Below are 22775 nucleotides of genomic sequence, written 5' to 3'. Positions count from 1 at the left end.
AAACCTGGGCAGGTGGAGCTCAGGAATTCCACCCTCAGCCCTGCAGAACTCAAGTCCTAAATCTCAGAGCTTGGGAGAGTTTCTCAAGCCCAGCAGCCTCCCCTGCCAGTGTTGAAGCAGCCATGAATCAGCAGCAGATCTCTCCCCCTGATGCAAATGCTGGTGTGCACAAATCATCCTTTGCCTGCTTTAGGAGATCCATTATCAGATTTAAACAAACATAAATTTTCAGACACATTTTAAAAATTGCTCTGGGGACAGTGTCAGAAAAATACAGTGTAATAGTTCATCTTATCTTGTCTTCAGCATCAGTGAATACTTGCTGCTATCCACTTTGCCACAAATTTTACCAAATAATTATCATTATTTAAGCCATTCATGTAATTTCAAGGGGAAATGGCTCTTTTGAAGGAGAGATGAATTAAATACCTGAGTCTTACTGAAAAGCTATAAAATCTTTAATTAGAGATTAGCAATGACAACAGTTACAGTCCATTGTACATAATCCCCAGCTCTTGGTAATGGTGGACATACCATTTATTTCATTTTTTCAATTTTATCTAGATTTGAGGATCCATGCTTGGTAGAGTTGTCCATGATAGAAATGATATGTACAAATATATATATTTGAAATTACAATTTTTTTAATGAGCACTCTGTATTTTTAGAGAATTCTACATCTTGAGAGCATTCTGCTTTTTTCTAAAAGCACTTAAAAAGCATGTGGCAGAATTATCTGCATTTTTTGGTGCCATGCATGAGCTAAGTGTCCCTGCTGCACCAGACTCTCACTAAAGCCTCTGGCTAAATCCTGGCTCTGGGCAATAGAGAACCAGCCAGCACTGAAACACCAACTCCACAACTGCAATCTCTCTGATCTTCTGTTATTTTATTATTTTTAACTTCCTCTATCCCAAGGCTGCTTCTGCTCTGTTCTCCTCAAGAGAAGTGACAAGAGTGCAGCTGCAGGCTGTGAGGCAAAGTCTGTGAGAGTTGTGCTCTACAGACTGGCACACAGCACAGGGCAAAAATTAATGCACAATACCTCTGGTATATTTTGTCTATAGGCAAAATCACCTCTACATAATCATTTATGTGTGATATTTGACTTCCTGAAACTGTGAAGAACCTTTTAACATTACAGTGCTCTACAGTAAACTGCTGTTATAGTTATGCTTTGAAGACTGATGGTTAAACACATCTTTACAAACGTTTCCAAGATTTCTACTGGGATCACTCATGTTTGAAGTAGGTTTTGCACCTTGGAGTACAACATTTATTAATTTCTTCTGTGCTAAAGAAAGCAAATTATTATTTGATTCCTTGGTCTTAAGTGAATCAGCCTACAACAGGATAGGCAGCAAATTTGGAGAATGCAAACAAATTGCTCAAGTCAAAAAATACCCCAGCGATCATTTAATTACTGCTGGCACGTTTTCTACTGCAATGCTCTGCAGGCAATGAAATGCTGTAGTGATGGGACTGCCAGAGTGATGGAAGGGGATGTGGGGTGAGCTGTCCCTGGGGCTGTGCTGCCCCGTGCCCATCTCTGCAGGTGCTGGGTAAGAGAACTCTGGGGGTGTTTGTGGGGCTCTGGCCAGCGGAGCCACAGGGCCCGGCACAGCTCAGCTGCAGCCCCAGGCTGACCCTGCCAGCCCTGAGGATCTCAGCTGGCACCCAGGCAGGGTGAGGGAAGGTCAGGGGTCTGGGGACACTCCCTGCCCTGCCAGGGCAGCAGCAGGGCTGGATGGAGCTCTCTGCTGGGGCAGGTGTGACCCACAAGGAGCTGCTTGATCCCAAAGGGGAGTTACCAACCCAACAGCCACCCTGCTCTGCTTGCTCGTGGGGAGAGAGCTTGTAGTCTGGTGCTGGCATACACTGAACTTAATTTTTAAAAAGAAATAAAATAATCATGACCATGCAATTTTCTAGCTAGCAATTCTTAAGCTTCACTGAGGAAGTCCTCATGAGAGGTTACCAAAGCTGAACTGCTTCTGCTTCCTGGCTGTGATTATCAAGAATTTTATATCTGTGCTGGGATTTCTGGGTGCAAAGGAGGAGCTTTTGTGCCAACTTCCATTGTCTGTATCCCACTCCTGTGTTTATCAGTCGCTGATTTGCCAATGCAGCAGATTTCTGAAGGGAAACATGTACAAACAGGAGGAGGGGTGGAGGTGGGACCAGGAAAACAACGAGGGGAGAAAGAGGGGCTCATTACAATTGGTGGAAAGGAAATTTATGCACATTTGGAATGTGCAAATCATTACAGTCTTGCCCAAACATTAAGGATCAAAGAACTATGCAAGATTTTGCTCTCTGATCTGTTTCTGAGATTCATCAGAATAATGCCAGAAAAGCGATTTCTTCTTCTCAGCCTTTATCTGTTACAGAATCTGTACACAGCCATAGAAATATTCCTGTTTTCCCACTACCATTTTAAAATGGATTGGTAAGATTCTGTTACCTTGAATTTCCACTTTATGGAGGAGTGTTCCATGTGCAGTTCTGTGTAATGGCTCCTCTGAAGACTGTGTGAAGTTATTTTGTTGTGTACTCATCAGCAGGGCTAACAGATGACTTCTAGTCATGGGGTAAGGATAGAGAAATCTGCTGAATGGAGATAAAGAGCAGAATTTGGGTGATATTTAGAGCATTTTAATGGGCTCAAGTTTGCCATGAAAAAGAGGAAGCTTTTTAGATGCTTCTCCACCAGACTGTGCTTGTATTTCAGGTCCTTATGAGAAGGATTCACCTCCTAGTATTAGTTCCTTCTGTTTGGAGAGGACAAACTGTGGCTGTTCCAAGGGACAGGTGCCTGTTGAGGGCATCTCAGTATCTAAAATCCTCTCCCAAGTGCAGAAGGAGCCGAGCAGCTCCTTTGGTGCCTCTCTCTGTGGCATTCCATGATTGGTGTCAAGTGGGGCAGCTGAGATTCTCTTTTACATTTCTCCCTGCTGGAGAGAGCCTGGGTCCTGGCCAGTGCATGGCAGCATTGCAGCAAGGAAGGCAATCCTCTCTCTCTTCTAATTAGGTGGATTGCTGTGCTCTAACATCTGGAAAACCTGGGGCTAAATGGGACAGAGCACAGGGCAGGAGGGGAGAGGTGTGTATATATATAAATATGTGTGTGTATATTCACATTCTGATGCAAAATGAGAGGCTGCTTAGGTTATCAGGCAGAGCCCAGCGAGTTTGCCAGACAGAATGTAATTAGGCATCTGTGCAAGTGGACGTGTTCCTAAATGCTGGATAAATACAGCTTTATTCCCAGGTATAAATCAGACATAATATTGCAGTAGAATCCCAGTGGGTTCCTGTCACTGGCTGAAATCTCGGATATGACAGGTCTTTTAGAGGGATTCTGCTGCTTTCCAGGTGCAATTGCCATTGCAGAGATTGGTACTGTCTAAACTGTGTGGTGTTGTGTAGGGGCTCTGCAGATATGGCAGTAAGTACTTCTGCTTCTGAAGACAAGTAAAATTCCCAAGTACAATATTTAAAAAAAAATTATTGCAATTTATATGCATTTATATTTATTGTAATTTATCAAAGCCATACTTCCCCATAGAGGGCTGAAACTGCAGAAGAATTCTTTTGTAAGTAACTACATCAAAGTACTTCTGGAGAATTTCTTCCATGGTTTTGGTTCCCCTAAGCCTTGACAGAATAAAGTGACTCAGAACTGCACTTTGTTGGAGTACCTGAAAGTTTAATTTGAGCAGGCATCTCTGGTTCAGCTGTCCATTAGGCTTGCAGAGGAGAGTGCTCCACTCAGCTTCTATCTGACAAGCGCCTCATTTGTATGTTAATGTTGAGTTGTGATTTCCAGGGAAGGCATTCAGCGTGTTGTAAAGGGCCTTACTGGCAGATTGCAGCTAAATTGATGCTCGACTCACTAAATATTTACCCTACACATCCCACTTAATATGTCCAAAACCAGGCATACTGTGAAATCCTGAAACCTGATTCTGTGCTTATGAAAGTCAGGAAGCTGGTAATGTCAGTGTGGAGCCAGGCAGAGCCCTGGTGCTGCCAGCACAGCCCCAGCCTCTCCCTGCAACCTTCCCAATCCCAGTCCCATTCCCAGTCCCATTCCCAATCCCATTCCCAGTCCCAATCCCAGTCCCGTTCCCAGTCCCATTCCCAGTCCCATTCCCAATCCCAGTCCCATTCCCAGTCCCATTCCCATTCCCAGTCCCATTCCCAGTCCCATTCCCAGTCCCATTCCCAATCCCAGTCCCATTCCCAATCCCATTCCCAGTCCCAATCCCAGTCCCGTTCCCAGTCCCATTCCCAGTCCCATTCCCATTCTGTGCTGTTGCTCCTGCCTGGGGCTCACCCCGCTCCGGCTCCTCTGGCTGTTCCTCAGTGCCAGGACAGCGCTGCCCCCGTCTCTCCCACCCACAGTTCCCACAGCCCTGCTGCCCCTCCTTCTCCAGGGCTGCTGGGGTCCCTAGAGGACACATCCTGACACAGCTGAGGAGCGCTGTGGCCCCACCAGCTCCTTGCCACGTGGTAACCACTGGGAGAAATGTTTGGTGTGGGACAGCCCTAGCAATGCCTTTGAGACACCCTGAATGTGCTACAGCTGGGCCAGTGGTGAGGGCAGGGTTGGAGACGTCCCAGCTCACCCGTTTGTTTTTATTCCCAAGCTTGTTCTCCCAACGAGTTCCAGTGCAGTAACAAGTCGTGCATCTCCATCATCTTTGTGTGCGACGGCGACAACGACTGCGGGGACGGCAGCGACGAAAGGAAGTGCTCCCCCCTGACCTGCAACCCCAACGAGTTCCAGTGCAACAACAGCGTGTGCATCCCGGAGCTGTGGGTGTGTGACAACCAGCCCGACTGCGAGGACCAGTCCGACGAGTCCATGGAGAAGTGCGGCTACGACGCCAAGGCCCTGAACACGTGCGCGGCACACGAGTTCCAGTGCGGCAACGGGGAGTGCATCCACCTCAACTGGAAGTGTGACGGTGACGAGGACTGCAAGGACAAGTCTGATGAGCAGGACTGCCGTGAGTGTCTGCAGGGCCTGGGCTCTCTGGGCTGGGGGAAGGGCCAGGAGGCTGCCTGAGCTCTGTCTGAAGGCAAGGCTTTGATGTCCGAGCAGCAGCTGTGCCACACAAGGAGCCCTTGCATCCTACATGACACGGCTGGGTGCCCAGCCCAACAGGGTCAGGTGTATTCCACACTCCTTTTGTGCCTTTTCCTTGAGAATCCAGAGAGGAGGTGTAAGAGCTGTTGGATGGTACCGTGCCTCAGAAGGGTTCTGTTTCACTAGAAAGACAAGGAGTGAAAAGTGGAAAAAATGTTCAAAGCCCTCAGGCTGCATGGTGGGGTCAGAGCCTGGAGGTTAGAAGCTGCAATGCTAAAGGGAATATATGATCAGCAGAAAAAAATAATTCATTTTCTGCCTCTGAAGTTGGAGTATACTGAACAAGGCAGTCAAGAGAAGTACCTCTGAAGAATCCAGTTTGAAATGCTTTTTGAGCTTAGCTTGATAAAGGCAGAGAGCTAATAAATAATGGATTTCTTTTCAGCTGGCTTTATGCATGTAACAAGCTGGTGTTGGTATGTGTGGTATTTTGAATGTTTCATCCATTTTTAGCCACTAAACTGTTCAAGCTGGTCACTTACCTGAGGAGGGAGGGAGAAGAAAACAAGAGCAAAATGTTTTGCTAGAATATTCATATGACAAGATTGAAATTAAATATTTACATAGCTGTTTATATTTAGCAGCTCTGACATTGGGCCACCTCTGGGGAGGAAGGCAGCAACCAGCTGCAAACCCAGGGATTTTTGCAAGGTCTCTAAGAAAATGTCTCACTTCTGCCAGCACCATCTTTTCATACCCATCACAGCACCAAGGCCAGGCTGGTGAGCAGCAGTGTGGGAGAGCCCTTCAAGGAGCTGGGGATCAGACTTCCCTCCAGGCAGAGAAGCAGGTGTAAATCCAGTGGCTTCTTTAACAAGAGAAGGATGTGGTGAATCCCAGACAGCACTGTTTGCACTGCAGGAGAGCAGAGTCACGAGCCACAGGTTACCCTGGAGCTGCTGTGCCTTTAAAATTGCCAAGGACTCTTTTAAGCGAGGCAAGAGCTGAATAGAAGAAGCCAAAAATGTTTTGTTAGGAAGAAAGCAGCTCTGGCTGCTGGGTACAAGGCTGTCAGCTCCACCCAAGGAGGGGTGGATTAGGTAGGCTGTCTTTTCCTTCATCTCCAAGAAGGTGCTGAAGTTGCTGACAGAGCTCTTGGGCAGCAGGTACCCAGGCAGTACTGCCAGGCTCTGAAGGACCACGGGGACTGTGGAGTCAGGAGACAGAGTTGGTTCCTGGCTGTGTTTCAGGAAGGCCATCAGAAGCACAGCTGCTGGAGATGGGCACTGCTGCCTGGCTGGTTTGGTGCCTGTTTCCATCCTGAGCCCTCCCGTGGGCAGTCCTGTACCTGTGTCCCCTCCACATCAGGAGACAGTGGCAAGGGCTGTGCTACAAACAAGGGTGCAGAACTGGTGTCTGGTACAGGGGACTCCAGCAGAACTGATCTCTGTCCCATGGGATGCATTCCCTGCAGTGACAGCAACCTGAGAGGATGGCTGAGATGGGACAGCTCAGGAGAGGGCAAGGGGAGCTCCCTTCTGTTGCCAAGTGCAGAAAGAGAGGAGCAGCTCATTGATGGGGCTTTCTGATTAAATGTCTCTTAAATTTCAACCCCTCTTCAACATGAAATGTTTTAAGTCTTTTACAGGCCCCATTTATTTTGACACTCTGCGCTGGGTGAGAGGAGTGGGGCTGTGCCCATGTACCTTCCTGAGCAGAGGGCCCACTGCTCCCCAGCTTCTTTCCCTGGTGTGACAGGCACCAGCCATGTCCAGCCTTGCCAGACTGCTGGGCAGTGAGAGCACAGCTCCAGCAGCCTCCCTGAGCTGCAGAGCAGCCTCAGCCAGCAGCACTTGCAGAGGCAGCTCCCAGGACACAGCTGGACACCGCTGCAGCACAGCACGGTGCTGACAACCAGTGGAGAGAGGGGGAAATGTGGCAGAAGTGACTTGAGAGAATTCTGAGCGGTGGAGATTTAGCACAACGAGGGTCGCTTTCCAGAAAGTCTCAGTCCAACACAATGTGCAGTTTGTCTAGCTGGGAGAAACAAGGATGTGAGCTGATTCTGCTGCCTTCAGTCCTCTGGACTGGGAGACAGAGGGATTCCAAGCCCCATTGTTTGAGCTGCCTCTGGTTCTGGTGGCAGCCCAGTGCCACAGCAGTGAGCCCACAGCCATCCACACTGCATGGATGGGGTTCTCTGAGGCAGCAACCACGAGAGGCCTTGCAGCACTGAGTGCACATCAGTGCAGCTGATGTGTTGGCTGGGTCAGAGCCAAAATTCACGTTGCTTCCCCCTCCTAAATGCAGCTGTTGCTGGGGTGCACCTGCCTGCAGGAAGGGACATTTGGGAGCTCTTGAAACTCAGCCTTGCTGCTCATCTGTTGGACTGAGGAGTTTAGGGACCTTTCTGATTATTTTTCTCTGCAGAAATTCTCTGTTTGAGATCAGAATCGTGGGACATGCAGAGAGTTACAGGTGTGTGACACAGCTCTGTCCCCTCAGCAACAGGGATGGCACATGGGCCCCTTGGCTGGGCTTGATTAAAACTGCAGATCCCACCACTACATCTTCTCTTGCAAAGGGGGATCATATGGGGTTTGTGCAGTATAAACAGAGGGATGGGAACTAATGCTTTAAAAAAAAGTCATGAGGCCATCAACCATCATTTGTTATAAGCATTTTGGATTGGTAAATGAGTAGAGTAGAAATGAAGGGTGACAATTGGTGAACAGGTTTTGGCAGCGAGACAGCAAATAAATGGGAAGGAATGAGTCATTTCAGGAAAGCTGTGTGAGAACATTGGGTGGCTGGGGTTTTTTCCATAGCATATATATTCAAATATGTATATATGTATATTTATAAAATGAACATTAGGTTAGATTTATTAGTCTCCAAATCTGGAATGGTTATATTTTTAAATGTCCTTTGCAACTTGCATTAAGGCATCCAGGAGGGAGAATAAATAATGCTTACAACTGACAGCAAGAAAACAGAGCCCTTGAGACCTGACCTCACACTTTCCTGCCTCTGTCTCCCCATCTATAACATGGGATTGATGCATTTTGCAAATGTTGGGATTTTCTTTTTTGGGAAGGAAGGAAAAAAAAACCAGAAACCAGAAGAAACTGAGGCTCAGGTTTGGAGTCTGGAATAGAGCTGCTGAATTTGAGTGATGCAGCTTTGTGCCTAGGATTTGTAAATGGGAAGTGTGTCTCTTTGAGGAGGCCTGTTAATTTAGGAAGGCTTGGTAATTAGTTTTGTATTTGATTTGCTGAGGAGATGGCTGTAAAACTACTGAGATTTCACTGATTTAAACCTTCCAAATTAGGCACAGCAATTTTCTGAATATCTTGTGCAAATAAACAGCACAGCTTTTCCCTCTTCTTGAGTTACTGCTTTTCCTTGGGAATGGCCTTAACGGGAACCTGCTGTCAGCTCTGCCAGTGGGGCTGAGATGAGTTAGTGCCTCCACTTCAGGATAATTTGGAATTCTCCTGAAAAATGCAGCAAAAATTAGCAATGCCATACATGCATTTTAGTGGCTTTTTAATCAGTAAGAGCTGTTACTGTATCTGCCTTTTTAGATGTCTGTTAAGAGGCTCAGGGGCTGCTCCTCAAAGGTCTGAACTTCCACAGCTCTGGTGGAGTGAGAATGAGCCAGGAAACCCAGCCTGGTCTCCAAACTTCTGTCTCTTCTGGAAGCAAAGTTTGGGCAGTGAAGTACAGCCCACATCTGTGTTTTGCAGTCTCTGTAGCAACTGAGCTAAGAATTGTGCTGTCATTTTTCACTCAGTCTTGTGGTGCTTCTGTAACATTGTCTTTGCAATTCCTACAAAATTCTCCTTAATTTTAATTCATTTTAGGAATAGAAACCTTTTTGTTCTAAGCATTTAGCTATAACTGCTTTTTAGAAGAGCTTTGAAGATTACAATTGAAGACAATTATAGGTTTTATAGCAGCTGTCTTCCAAATCTGTAGCTGTTGTCACACAGATTTACTTGATGAACTGGAGACCTTTTTCTGCTCCAGAAAAGACAAAACCCCATTGGCTTTAATTACATGTTACACTTTTGTGAGGGGGCATTTTGTGTATAAATACACTAATATTTTTAATCAGAAATGGAGGACCACCCTATCCTACCTCCACACATTGAAGTTGCTAGAGAAAAGGTGAAGCAAACTGGTTTACAAGTTAGGGTGAAGACAAGAAATAATTGTGGCAAAGGAATTTGCAGTGAGACAACTGAAAAGCCCTGCAGGGGCCAAGGTTCAGCTTGGCAGCAGTCAGGGTTTCCTGCTTTCCCCAGGCAGGTGGCTGCACGTGCCAGGAACAGTGTAAGCAGAAGTGACTCTGCCTCCCTGCAGGAGTTCTTGGTGCCACTTCCACACCTGTGCTCTGTGACTCCCAGACCACAGCTTTGTTTCTTTCCCTCTTTCATCTTCCTGCATTTGGTAGAGCAGCAGATCCCATGTGCTGAGTTTGGAGCTGCTGTCCCAGATGTCCCACTGAGGTTTCCCATTCCTGTGCCTGGGTTTATTAGCTGAAACATGGCAGCACAGCTGGTCCTATAACTGTGCTTATTGCTTGGGATTTTTTTCTCACTTTGCAGCTTTTTATGAATACAGTGCATATGGCTTTCCTCTCCAAGGAGCAGTGCTATTTCCAAACTTTCCTCATGTGAATATTGTGTATTTCTAATGACAGGCTTTCTCCCTTCCCCCTCCAGCCCTGCAGTTGTGGCTTTCCCTGTCTCTGGTGCCTTTTGCTGGCTGAAGATGGACTAGAACTAGTCCAGTGAAGCAGTCATGAACCAGGATCCTGCATCCTGCAGGATGTAATCACCAATAATGTGGAGTTTTTGTGCAACTGATACTTTATGGTGCTGATGCTGGCTCACTTCATGTCTGCAGCTCTTCCTGGGTTATCTGAAATTAGTCATTTTTATATTAGAACCAGTTTGTCAAATTGTCCAGGGCAGTCTGCAGACAGCTCTCACCTCCCATGTAGTACCAGCAGTGCTGGCCTCCCCTCAGTGCTCAGAAGCAGTGATTTTCTGTCAGCCCACACCAGGACACAATCATGTGATGGAAAGCCTGGAATCAGGAACCCTCCAGGGTGTGCTGCCTTAATAGGATTTTAAGAACACATCTGATGGGCCCCTCAGAAGGAAGCTGCAAAACATGTCCAGGAATGAGGAGCCTGTTTTGCCAGGCTGCCTGATCCCTGTGTCAGCACAGGGCTGGTCCCAGCTAGGGGAGTCTCTCATTCATGGCAATTTGGGAAGGGATATATGACTGCTTTTAGCATGGTCTGTGCAGGAGTCTGGTTTATATTTTCCCCCAGCTTTGCAGTTTATCAGATCTGGTTTGAGTCTGTTATAATCTGACCTGGACAAATGAATTTCAGGCATGGAAACTGGGCTGATATTGTGGAGGTGTTTAGGGCTGGAAAGCCCAAGAAACACCACAGTGCAGTGGAGCTCTTCTGCCTTCCAGTGGGCTGATGGCTCATGGGCATTTGGTAACCTGATGATTGTGTCTCATTGCTGCCTTTGTCCCTGCTGTGACCACACTGCTTTGGCAGAGTCACTGCAGGTCTCTTGCCCGGGCCTTAGCCTGAACATGTTTTGAAATGTATCTGAAATGTAATTGTTCTGAGGAAGGAGAGCTGAGGAGAAGTTGCCTTTGCCTCCCCAGTGTCACTGCACGCTCCCAGCTGGGAAGCAGCCTGGCCTCACACAGACTGCAGCCCCAGAGCTGCCCCACTGCTGGGAGTTTTGCTGCTTGCTTTGTTCTGTGTCACCTGAGAAACTTCACTGCCAGCACTGGGTCTGTTTTGCCTGGGTGTCCTCATATGGGCTTTGATGCTGATTTCTCAAGGATGTAGAAGTGGTCTAGGACAGCAGAGGGGGACAGGAGAACAGCTGTTGCTGCTGCCTCTGTTGCTTTGGTGGGAACAGCCGATACTCCGACATTTGCTGATGGAGGATGCCACCCCAGCAGTGTCAGAGGGACATGGCTGATGGGTACCACACAAGTGACTGAGTTCTGTGTGCCTGATGCTTGAATGCATTGTCTTAAAGCTCTGGTGACCTGCCGGCCAGATGAATTCCAGTGTGGTGACGGGACCTGCATCCATGGGGCAAAGCAGTGTGACAAGGTGCACGACTGTCCTGACAACAGCGACGAGGCCGGCTGTGTCCAAGGTGGGTACAGGTGCTCCTCGTGCTCCATGGGGTAAATCTGCCAGGGCTGGTGGCCTCTGGGCTGCTCCTCTACTTGGCCATGCCAGGCTGCTTCCTGTACAGTTTGAAGCCATTTTTGCAGTGGGGTTGCTTGGGAGAGATGATTGTGCTGAGCAGGCAGACTGCATGACTTGAAAAGTTCTTTGCATGATGCTTTAGGCTCAATGTTCATTTGCTTAATCCCATCCCGTTTCTGCTAATGATGCCCTCCTGAGCTTTATGTCAGCCTGTTTGTTGTCACGAGCCTCATCTAACTTAGATGCTTTCCTCTCTTGCCCAACATGACAGAGTCAGCATGTGAAAGTCCCAGCAAGTTTCAGTGTAAGAGTGGAGAGTGCATTGACGGAGGCAAAGTGTGCGATTCACATAGAGACTGCAGGGACTGGTCTGACGAGCCTCTGAAAGAATGTGGTACAGTACTTGCCTTCTACGTGTTGCTCCTGTTGTAACTGCTTCCCCTCTTCTCCATCTGCTGCTCACAGCTTTGAGTGTAACCACATGTAGCTGCTAATGCTATTTCTCACTCTGCTCCTCTTTCCTTGCCTTTATTCTCTCATCACCCTTCATATGAATATAATTAGTAGCTTAGTCTGATCATCTGTAACTTTGAACTGTGCCCTTCTCCACTCAATTTTTATTCTTGGAGGGATGTATGAACTGAGCACGGGACTAGGAATGAGGAATTCCCCCTCTCCCCAAATACTGGTGCCCTCCACAACACACACCAGTTTATTTAGCCTCATTGCCTAAATTATCTTTGAATTCTAAGATGATGATAACACCATAAAAATATAGCAATGGGAACATGCTTTGAAGGTGAAAACATGTAGAGTGGCAGCAACCCCTGAGAGAGGACTTCAGCCTTTTCTGAGTTGCACATGTTGCTGCTGCTTCCCTCAGCAAAGACAGCAGGCTGCTCTCTGCCAGCTCTGGGCTGTGGGAATGCCAGGGCAGTCAGGGCTGTTGGAGCCAGGGAACAGAGCTGAGGGCACAGAGCTGTGCCCTTCTCCATAGGACAGCCCTCTCTTGCCCTTCCCACCAAACACTGTGGGCACCAGCCCCAATCTGCAGCATCACTCAAACACGTTTGTTGTTTTCCCCAGGGCAGAGATGTCTCCAACAGGCATCTCCTTCCATGCCATCCTGGAGCTCAGTGGCTGCCCCTTACATAACTCCTGTTCAGAACTGTCAGTCTCTCCCTGTTTTAGACAAGGAAGAGTGTGTGCTTGCCTAGTGAAGGTGCTCCTACCTCATGCTTCCAGTGTGCCCTTGCTTTCTTCCACTAATCCTCATCTCCCTGTTTCTCTGAGTGGGTGTTGCAGTGTCTGTCTGTGGAGGTCTCCCAGCAAAGCTGGCAGCTCAGTTTGTCAGAGGAGACTGGGCAGTGGCACAGCTGGGCTGGTGCTCAACCCATGGTCATGGTGCCATGATTGTGCCACCCTGGGCTGGCAGTGAGGTGTTTGAGCTGGGAAGCAGAGAGGAGCCCCCAGGGGAAGGTGTTTCTCAAAGGGCACAGTGCTGTGGGTTGCTGGGACACTAATGCCCACACACAGGTGATCCCCACAGGAGGCAGAGGTGCAGGACACACTCCCCAGCTCAGTGTGTCTGTCTGGCCATGCTAAACTCTGCAGTGCCCTCTGAGAGTCCCCCAGAAAAGCACTGCAGAAGGCATGACAACACTTGGCTATTTTAGTCAGGCAACTTGCTCCATTAATTATGTGTTGATATCTCTGTATGTCCCTGCTAGGAAGGTGAAAGCATCCCAGAGCTGAGTTGGATTCCTTCTGGCATGGTATTTTCCCTGTCTTACTGACTTAATTGGGTTGTGGTTGTTTCCATTTTCTTCCAAGAGCAATGGTTTATTGGCTCTGCTGTGCTGCTCACCTGCAGTGTGCAAGGAAGCAAGAAGTAAAAGATAAATGAAAAATTTGCCTTTAAATTGCATTATAGACTGAAGCAAATCAGTTTTCCTTGTTCTGGTGAGTCCACTATCCCTGAAATCCCACAGCTCCTGTTCAGCAGTCTTCCTTAAGGAGAGAACTTTCTCTTCACCTTTTGTAGGTCAATTACAACAAGAAGAAATGTTTTCTCTGACAGGAAACCAGCTTTTCCCAACCTCTCATTCAGTTCTACTTTTAAGAATCCATTTATTCAGTTTTTCATTTCAGCACTTGAGAGCAGGATCAGACAGGTGGCCTTGGATTAGAAAGGACCCCAGGAGAGTTTGGGGGCTGTTGCTTTGTAAATTGCACACTGGGGGTGCCAGCAAAGACTGTTGTGGGGAACGTGTTTGTGGGGGGATGTATCAGTGCTAATGGAGTACCTCTGACAGACTGCACTTCAGTGTTTTCTGGAATTTTTCACATAGAACATTCCTTGGAGCTAGATGGGAAAATAGTAGAGTATTTCAAAACAGCTGGCCCCTGGGAGATGAGAGTCCCCCAGCATGAATTATTAAAGCTCAGAGAGACTGTTCAGAAAAGTCAACATGAACCAGTGCACGGGGAAGGAGGAGCGTGCTGGTGAGAGCCCTTAGGTCCCTTGGAAGTTTCTCACATGTGGCAGAACAGCTCAAAGCAGCAGCTCTCTGAAGGGATGAGATGCAGAGACTCACACACGCTGTATCCCCAGGGCTCCCCATTCATTCAGCCACTAGCTTTGAGTCCAAATGATCCCCCAGTGTTGGTTTGGAATAATAAAGAGCAAGAAAGTGATACAGTGGAGGCTTCCGGTCTCTGAAGGCACTCATGCTCTATAGGGCCTGCACCAAAACTGATAGAAATGGGAAAATTTCTGAGGAAATCTCTTAATTTTATTCAATCTCACAAGTAAAAGCCCCGTTTGTCATAGGTGATCTGTGTATCCCCTGCAGGTGTCAATGAATGCTCGATGAACAACGGTGGCTGCTCACACATATGCAAAGACTTGAGGATTGGTTACGAGTGCGAATGCCCGCCTGGATACAAGCTTCTGGATAAAAAAACGTGTGGAGGTAATTGACATGCAAACAGCAGTCCCTTGTGTTTCACCATAGAGAGACGTGATTATATTCACTTGAGCATTGCTCCATCACAGATGGTTTGATTTCAAGTTATTGATGGGTTTCAAACACTCCTTTCAGACATAGATGAATGTGAGAATCCAGACGCTTGTAGCCAGATCTGCATTAATTACAAGGGAGACTACAAATGTGAGTGCTACGAAGGATACGAGATGGACACCCTGTCCAAGAACTGCAAAGCCGTAGGTAAGGCAGCGCCACAGGCACGGAAACTCTGCTTGCTCAACAGCACAGCTCTGCTAAGAAAACACGCTCCCAGCTGAGGCACGGGAGTGGAAACAAAAGGAAACAGGCAAATCAAGCAAAGACATTTCACTGTGAGCAGCACAGAGCTGCTGCAGCAATAGCAGATGCGTCTCTAGGCAAGAACTACTGATCGTGCAGATCAGAATATTTTAACAGTGTACAGAGCAAGATTGCAGTCACTACTTGGCTGTTTGAAGCTGAAACTAGAAAAGAAAGTCTCTTGACAGGTGTTATTGAAAACAGTGCAGCAAAAACATTTTGTGGTAGTAGTATTGAAAGAAAGAAAACATCCTGATTAAAACAGGGTATCTGAGCCAGCCCTCCACCCTCCCAGCTGTAAGTCACCAAAATCTGGCCCAGGATTTTGTGCTGAATGAATTGAAGATGAGGCCATTCCCCAGAGGCTGTCCAAGTGCCATTGTGTGTCCAGGGACTGCAGGGGTGCCTGCATGTGACAGCCCTGCCTCTGGAGCAAGCTTCCTCTTGCTTCCAGTGTGGTGTAAAGCTTCGGTACAAACACAGCTATCAGTGACTGATAATTCCATTGTTGTTTGAGAAATGAAAGCTGAATCCAGCCCCTGGGACAGCTGCTGAAGTGACAAATGTGCTGATTTTGTGTGGTAGGCAAGAGCCCATACCTGATCTTCACCAATCGCCACGAGGTCCGTAAAATAGACCTGGTGAAAAGGGACTATTCCCGCATCATCCCCATGCTGAAGAACGTGGTGGCGCTGGATGTGGAGGTGTCAACAAACAGAATATACTGGTGTGACTTGTTCTACCGAAAAATCTACAGGTAAGGGGCAAGAGAGGATGTGTGTGCTGGTCCCTTGCCAAAGCTGCATTCCCTGCATCCCCTAAAGCAGTCCAGAGAACAGTGCAGGGTAAGGGCACCCGAGGGCTTTGCTGCCCTGACAGGATAACCTGTTGTGGCCCAGACTTGGTAATCTTTTTGGGGAATTGATAAAGACATCAGAGGCTTGTGCAGTTATCTCTTTGATAATACAGGGTGACTTTTCATCAATGCCAGTTCCTGCTGCACTCAAGCAGTTAAATGTAGGGCTCTTGTTTCCTGAGCCATGGATATTGCAAAGCAGGGCCAAGGCTGCTGCTGTGCTGTGAGTGCTGTATGGGAGGCCACAAAGGACCTGGCATCTGGAAGCACAAAGCAGGCAAATGGTGGGAGCAAGGAGGCAGCCACACAGTCACAAGCTGCTGCCCACTGTAGTCTCTGGTAGATTGGATTTAAATTCACAGCACCTGACCACAGTACACATTCTGTAACTCTCATTCTCACTCCTCCTTCAGCTGTTTTTATGGCATCCATCACAATTATTATGTGCTGGGGCTCAGCCAAAAAAGCATTTAATTTATGTGCTGAAAATCCCCCGTGTATATTCTGATGTGCACAGCTATTGCAGCTTCTGCAGTGGTTTGCTCTGGATTTCAGCTAATGCTCAGGCACAGGCTGACTGGTGTCAGCACATGGGAGCCAGGCCAGGGTTTCTACAGGCACTGGTAGCTCCCATGCCCTGCAGGGATATCTGCCCAGACTGTGCTGGGCATTGACCACCAGCAGCTGGGCAGGTACCCTGAGGGGCCTGTGGGGCTCTGAAAGAGGAGGGATAGCTCAGAAAAAAGCTGTCAGCACTCACTGGGTCTGTCTGGGCAAAGGCTGAGTTCGTACACAGAGGATTATCCAAGACACTGCTCCTGCAGCTCTCCAACAGCAAATATGCTGGAGTCCCTGGGAACAAGCAGTCTGTGGTTGAGAAGCTATTGCAAAGTGAAAACTGTGATACAGGAGGTAATCACTGGCAAGAGATCCTGTCTTTCATTATGGTCACCTCATTTGCCTTTCCAGATCCTGTCCTGTTGAGGTGATGTCTCCTTTGGGGTGTCAGATCTTTTACAATATTTAGTTACTGGGAGAATTGCAAAGTCATCTGTACTTGAGCCCTTGCACTGTGGAAGCTGCAGGAGCCTCTTGCCTTTCCCTCCTGTGCAGGCACAGGTGGGAAGCAGGGAACTCAACTGTTCCACTGGCAAGGGATTACTGGCCTGGAGCTGGGCACTGAGAGCACAGGGTCACTCTGGAATACTGGAATCTTGGGAGCACTGTCAGATGCCCACAGAGCCCTGAGGTACCATCCCTGTGGTGCTGGGTCAGAGACAAACCAAAACCATTCTTGTAGGGAAGATGCAGCAATGTGCTGGCCATTCCAGCCCTGACTGCAGACTGTAAAAGTGTCAGGAATTCCTGGGTTTAGATGTTTCAGTTCCAGGGTCTAATCTGATGTTGGAGAACTCAGCTCCCATGCAATTCACCTTCTCATTCCATCAGCAAAGGCAGGATGGGCAGTGAAGAGGAAGCCTCTTACAATTCCAGATATTTGGGGTAAGGGGCAGAAACCTTTTCTGCTTTATAACTGTTCTAAGATGCACTGAGTTATTCCAAGAGCCAGACTAAGCTTCTGCAAACACTGATGCAAACTCAGAATAACTCATTTCAGTGCACTCAGCAGAACTGATATTGAGAGCAGAATCAGCCTGTGTGGTTGTAGGAGCAACATTCCAGTTATTTATGAAACATCCATGTGGAGTCTGCTGCCTTTCATTATCATTTTGAAAGATTTTGAAGCTGCCACTAATATTTAGTGAGCATTTTGTTTGTATCTAGTGAAATCACTTGCCAAATTAATGCAGCTTCATGAATTCCTTTGATGAGTCATAATTAGCTACACAGCTCCTAATTCTGGGGTACATTTAAGCACATTTATTGCATGCTCAGTTCAACTCTGCACAGCAGAGCTCTGGAGATTATATTTTTCATGTCCATAAATCCCACAAATCAGTGCTGTTGAAGTTCACATGCCAGAAGTCAAATGTTTTCCTGAATTGTGCAGTTACAGTAGGAAGCAGGTAGAATGATGAAATGCACAGTTCCCCACCGTGGAAATGCTGCCATATGGGAATGGGGAAATAAGAGGCTGTAGGAGCAAGCAGAAGGTTGCAGGAGCACCATAAGGGTTCCTGTGTCAGCCACGCTGCCCCTGGGCCCAGCTCTGGGAGCCGTGTGGGAGCCCTGTGACCTCCTGTCCCCGCAGCGCCTACATCGACAAAGCGAGTGACACGGCCGAGCAGGTGATCCTCATCGACAGCCAGCTCAACTCCCCCGAGGGACTGGCCATCGACTGGGTCCACAAGAACATCTACTGGACTGACTCTGGAAACAAAACCATCTCAGTAGCCACTGCAGATGGAAGCAAGAGGAGGACACTTTTCAACAGTGACCTCAGCGAGCCCAGAGCCATCGCTGTGGATCCCACACAGAGGTAGGGGTGCACACCCCAAACTCCCCTCTGCCAACAGAAACGTTCCAGTCACAAACCTGGGGGTGGTTCTCATCTCACCAGGACTCAGATGCCCTTTGAGATGCACCTGCAGTGGGACTGTGGAGATGCTTTAACTAACCCTTGGCAAGGTCCTGCTGTTAAAAGTCAGTTCAGGGCCAGTTCATGTGTTCAATGCACCTGAGCTGGTCCTGGCACAGAGGCTGTGCTGGGAAATGAAGTCAGCCTGACTTGTGTTTGGGCTGTTTGGATGAGTGAATGCCAGGTACCTAACAGGCACAGCAGGAGAGTTTTCAGGGGTTAGTTACTGGGGTGAGATGCTGCATTCTGGTGCAAGTTTTGTGGCAGATTACCCAGTGGGAGAAGTGCATGTGGTTCCACCAGAGGAATTAACTGCTGTAATAAGGAAAGAATCTTTGGCACCTCTTACTGCAACCAGCAGTGCAGGATTCTTAGCTGGAGTCCAGCTTATTGCTTTCTTACCTGTGCCTCTGCCAGGTTCATGTACTGGTCTGATTGGGGAGACAAAGCCAAGATCGAGAAGGCCGGTCTGAACGGCGTGGGGCGGCGGGTGCTGGTCACCGACAACATCGAGTGGCCAAACGGCATCACCCTGGGTAAGTGCCCAGCTCAGAGCTGCAGCACCCACTGAGCTGAGGGAAATCTGCTTTTGGTGTTAAACAAGTGGGAAAACAAAATTGTAAATGCTCAAAGGCACCTGCACACACAAATCCTGAACTGGTCAGTCAGTCACTGCTGCTCACACACATGGGTTCCCTTATCTCAGCAGCACAGACAGAAAGTCTTGCTGTAGTCAGACCCTCATACTGCAGGAGCCTTGAGGTGCCTGTCATTGTGCCTTCAGGCAAAAGGAAAGTTTGGGGAAGGATGCAGAGCTGTGACAACCCTTTAAGAGTCTGCAAAGCATTTGAATCCTTGTTTTTAAATGTCTCTGTAGCTGGGCCTGTCTCAGGAGCAGTGTCAGGATCCTGCACTGGACTGATGAATGGTGCAGAGGGACAGGGCCTGCAGAGCCCATTCCCTGTCACCATTCCCTGCCTGCCCAGCTGCAAAGGGTGAATGGAGCCACAGAGGGCTGTGGTGGTTCTCACTGCCACACCAAGCAGAGTGGGAAGGAGGTTTCATGGAGCAGCAGGGAACATCCTGCTCTGCAGTGGGAGCTGTGTGTGTTTAACACCATGCAGATGTGAAGTTCTCTTCTTGGCTTTAAAAATGCTGGCTGTGGCAAGGATGGAGGAGGAAATGCTGCTGCCATTACATACTGCTGAAGTGCTACTGCTGGGAACAAATAATGTTATCATTTAGTAATTAAGAAATTAATTAATGACTTGTTTAATTATTATAACTGGTTTTGTTGGCTCTCATCCACTTGCATTCTGCTCAGTGAATCCCATCCAAAATAAGTGAATTTGCTCCAGAAACAGGAATGCAGTTCTTAGCATTCCAAATAACATTGGATCCTTTCCTCCCACTCTTACCTGCACCCTCCCAAACCTGGCTGGTTGTGGTAGACTGTCCCCAGCAGCAGATTCCCTCAGCCTGCAGCATAAGAAGGGTTTCCTGCCCCAGGACTCTTCTTCACTGAAAATGTGTGAATCTCACAGCTCCTTCAGAGAGGTGTTTCATTGGAATCTCAGTAGTTGTTCTCCAGCAAGAGGCCAAGGCCTGAAGAACCTTGGGAGGGATGAAGCTTCTCACCCAGGCACTGATGGGGAGAATCTGGGAAGCCCAAACTGCTGATTCCCTGCTGCTCCTGGTAACAAAAGAACCTCATTGTACAAGGCTGTCAGTCAGGCATTCCCCACACACACAGAGCAGAATGTTCCTCCTTTTTAGTCTTATTTATAGGGTCTTATCCCAGCATATCTGGGCACTGATTCAAAATCAGAACTAGTGTTAAAAAAAAAAGAGTCCCAATAATAAAGAGATTAGTCATGCTGCCAGCAGGAAAAACATGCTGGGCAAGAGCAAAAGAGTTGCAAGAGCTGTGTGTAATTTTGCTTCATTGTGTTTCACTTTCCAGATTTGCTGAATCAGCGTCTCTACTGGGTAGATTCCAAATTGCATTCACTGTCCTGCATTGATTTCAATGGCAGCAACAGAAAAGTTCTGATCTCCTCTGTGGATGATCTGAGCCATCCTTTTGGCTTGGCAGTGTTTGAGGTAAGAGTGGAAAACGGATGCAGAACAGACTGGAGCTTGCAAGAGGTCTCAGAGCTCTTCTTGATTGAAAGTTCTGCCTTTTGCCCAGCACAGAGCTCAGTGAGGGCAGCTGCTGCTATAGAAACCGATTAACCTCGTGTGGGCTCAGCAGGGAAATTGGTTTTTAAAGCCTTAATCAAGAGCAAAGTGTTATCTCATGCTTTTACCTAATGCAGCACCAGTGCATTAAATGATCAGGGGAACAAAGGCTTTAACTTTGGCACTCACTGTAGGTAAGTCATAGCAGAGAAAGGTCCAGTTGGTGTCTGGCTCAGGAAATCCCTCATCCTTAAATCCCTTATTCCTCCTGTGTGAAGTGTGTGATATCTGGGCATCTGACTTTGGGCATAGGTTTCTCCAGGTCACTGTTGCTCTTTAGTGCTATCCCCTTCAGCAGCATTTGGAAGGATCTCTTGGGTTATTCCACCTCTCTCCATCCTTCCTGGTAGGAATGGCTGTGTAGGATAACAGACAAGTTCTGCTTTTGCTAAGCTGCCCTGTTGTCCAGCAGTGTGGCTTTCCTAAGGAAATACACATGGGTTTGGGAGGCAGCAGCACACACAGATGACCAAGCAATTAAACTGCTTGGTGTTAATGTGATTCCTGGGTACCTCTTCCACCAGTAGTTCTGTATCTTTAGACAAAGTATGCCGTGTAAAATATAGTAGTATAAAAGAGAAACAGGTGCTCTAGGCACTGGCCTCTTCACAGAGACCTGTTTAATGCAGATCTTACCTTAGGAAAGGAGGAAAAATCAGCAAGCTAACAAATGTTTCTAGTACAGAGTGTGGCCCTTTGCTCATGATTTACCCCAGCTTACAAAGAAAAAGCAGTTCAGAAACAACAGAGACGCAACTTGTCTGTACCTTACCAAATTTCTGCTCCCTCACCTCAGTCTCAGAGCTACTCAAAATTACACAGCACGTTGTAAACTCATAGGAGTGCTGGGATTTTGAACATTGTCCAAAACAGAAAAAAGCTGCAGACAGAAGTAGCGTGAACAGAAGGTGCCCCAAGGTAGGAACATGGTGCACTGACTCTGGGACTGCTGGAGTTTAATCCAATTTGAGCAGGCCAGGTCAGGAATGTGTGCATTCCCTGCAGGACAGAGTGTTCTGGACTGACCTGGAGAACGAGGCCATCTTCAGTGCAAACAGGCTCAATGGCTTGGACATCTCCATTCTGGCAGAGAATCTCAATAACCCTCATGACATCGTGGTGTTCCATGAATTAAAGCAGCCCAAAGGTAAGAGGTGTCCTCAGGATGTCATGGCCCTGAATCAGGTTTGTTAGAGCTGGCAAATGAAATGCTCCCTGATGGTTCTTGATGAGAGAGAATGCACAGGTAATAATGGGAAATCAATGCCTAATGTTTGAAGTTCCTGCATAATTAATTCAGCAGCAGCATTTATTGAAGAATCTGCAATTTGCTAATAGCTGTTTAATTAGCATCTTTGATAACAGTGAGTTACTCTTGTCACTGTGATGCTTCCCATTCATTATGCACTTGGGAAGTTTTTATAGTACTTTGTAAGGTTCCACTCCACCATACAAACTGTAAAGATACTTAAGCAGCCTGAAAAACTGAGGTAGGGAGTGAGAGAAGGTCTTTTCAGAGGATCTGATATTTCTTTGCCAAGGGCAGGAAATAAATTATTAGAAAAATAACTTGTCTTTTCTTCCATCCTTGAACAGCTCCAGATTCCTGTGAGCTCAGCCCCCAGCCAAACGGAGGCTGTGACTATTTGTGTCTTCCTGCACCTCAGATCTCACCCCACTCCCCCAAGTACACCTGTGCCTGTCCTGACAATATGTGGCTGGGTCCTGACATGAAAAAATGCTTCAAAGGTAAACACCATCACATCTCCATTTCACTGTCCCAACAAAATCCTAGTCACAGTGAATATATTTCCTGATGGTGAGAACACAAACACCAACTTCTGTATTCCACTCCTTGCTGCCCACAGCAGCACTATGGTGTCCTTGCTGAAAGCTTGCTTATTTTGGAAAGCTTCACCAGAAAAAGATACAGCAGGAAGAGGGGAAAAAAGGCTAGGGACCAGCACTAGAAGTGTGAATAGTCAATACATCATTAAAATAGATTTTTCATACATTGATATATTGATTATGTTATATATATATATATGCAATGTGTACTTCTGTATCTATTTAGGTATCTATATATCTATCCAAAGATAAGAAACCAGGTCTGAAGAGGACACAGTTGTTGCTGATATATCCTGAAGAGATGAGTGGCTTCACTGTAGTTTCTCCTAACATGCAATGAGTTCCTGGTACAAATTCAGAATCTTGGGAGGTTCTCAAAAACCCCCAAGTCTGTGAACTTCTTAGCTACCTTCAATACAGACTGGTTTTTTATTAGTATTAATTAATCAAGCTTGACTTCAGGAAATAATTTCTGTAGCTTTAGGCAGAGCACTGTCAATAGTTTGACTATCTGGGAAATGGAATTCGAATTTAGTTTCTGCTTCTCTTCATTAAACATAACAATCCTTTCTAGATTTCTGTCACCATTTGTGATTTGTTTG

The 22775-nt window shown here is 47.2% G+C and overlaps 1 protein-coding gene across 2 annotated transcripts in view; it reads left to right on the top strand.

Annotated features, from left to right (window-relative positions):
• LRP8 (LDL receptor related protein 8) overlaps positions 1-22775 on the top strand; it is a 169880-nt gene that overhangs the window by 142434 nt on the left and 4671 nt on the right. Inside the window, exons 5-15 of one of the 2 annotated variants that reach the window (XM_054285634.1) lie at positions 4653-5015; positions 11182-11304; positions 11632-11754; positions 14216-14335; positions 14465-14590; positions 15275-15446; positions 17758-17985; positions 18502-18620; positions 20048-20187; positions 21331-21472; positions 21922-22074. In XM_054285634.1, coding sequence (XP_054141609.1) covers positions 4653-5015; positions 11182-11304; positions 11632-11754; positions 14216-14335; positions 14465-14590; positions 15275-15446; positions 17758-17985; positions 18502-18620; positions 20048-20187; positions 21331-21472; positions 21922-22074 — 1809 coding nt within the window. The remainder of the gene's footprint in view (positions 1-4652; positions 5016-11181; positions 11305-11631; positions 11755-14215; positions 14336-14464; positions 14591-15274; positions 15447-17757; positions 17986-18501; positions 18621-20047; positions 20188-21330; positions 21473-21921; positions 22075-22775) is intronic. The other variant, XM_054285635.1, reaches the window with a different exon arrangement.

This window comes from Melozone crissalis, unplaced genomic scaffold, assembly GCF_028551555.1.
Source record: "Melozone crissalis strain CALT ecotype California unplaced genomic scaffold, PUWL_Pcris_2 ptg000045l_1, whole genome shotgun sequence".
In the NCBI taxonomy this organism is placed as follows: domain Eukaryota; kingdom Metazoa; phylum Chordata; class Aves; order Passeriformes; family Passerellidae; genus Melozone; species Melozone crissalis.
This window is presented reverse-complemented; position numbering and strand designations above follow the sequence as displayed.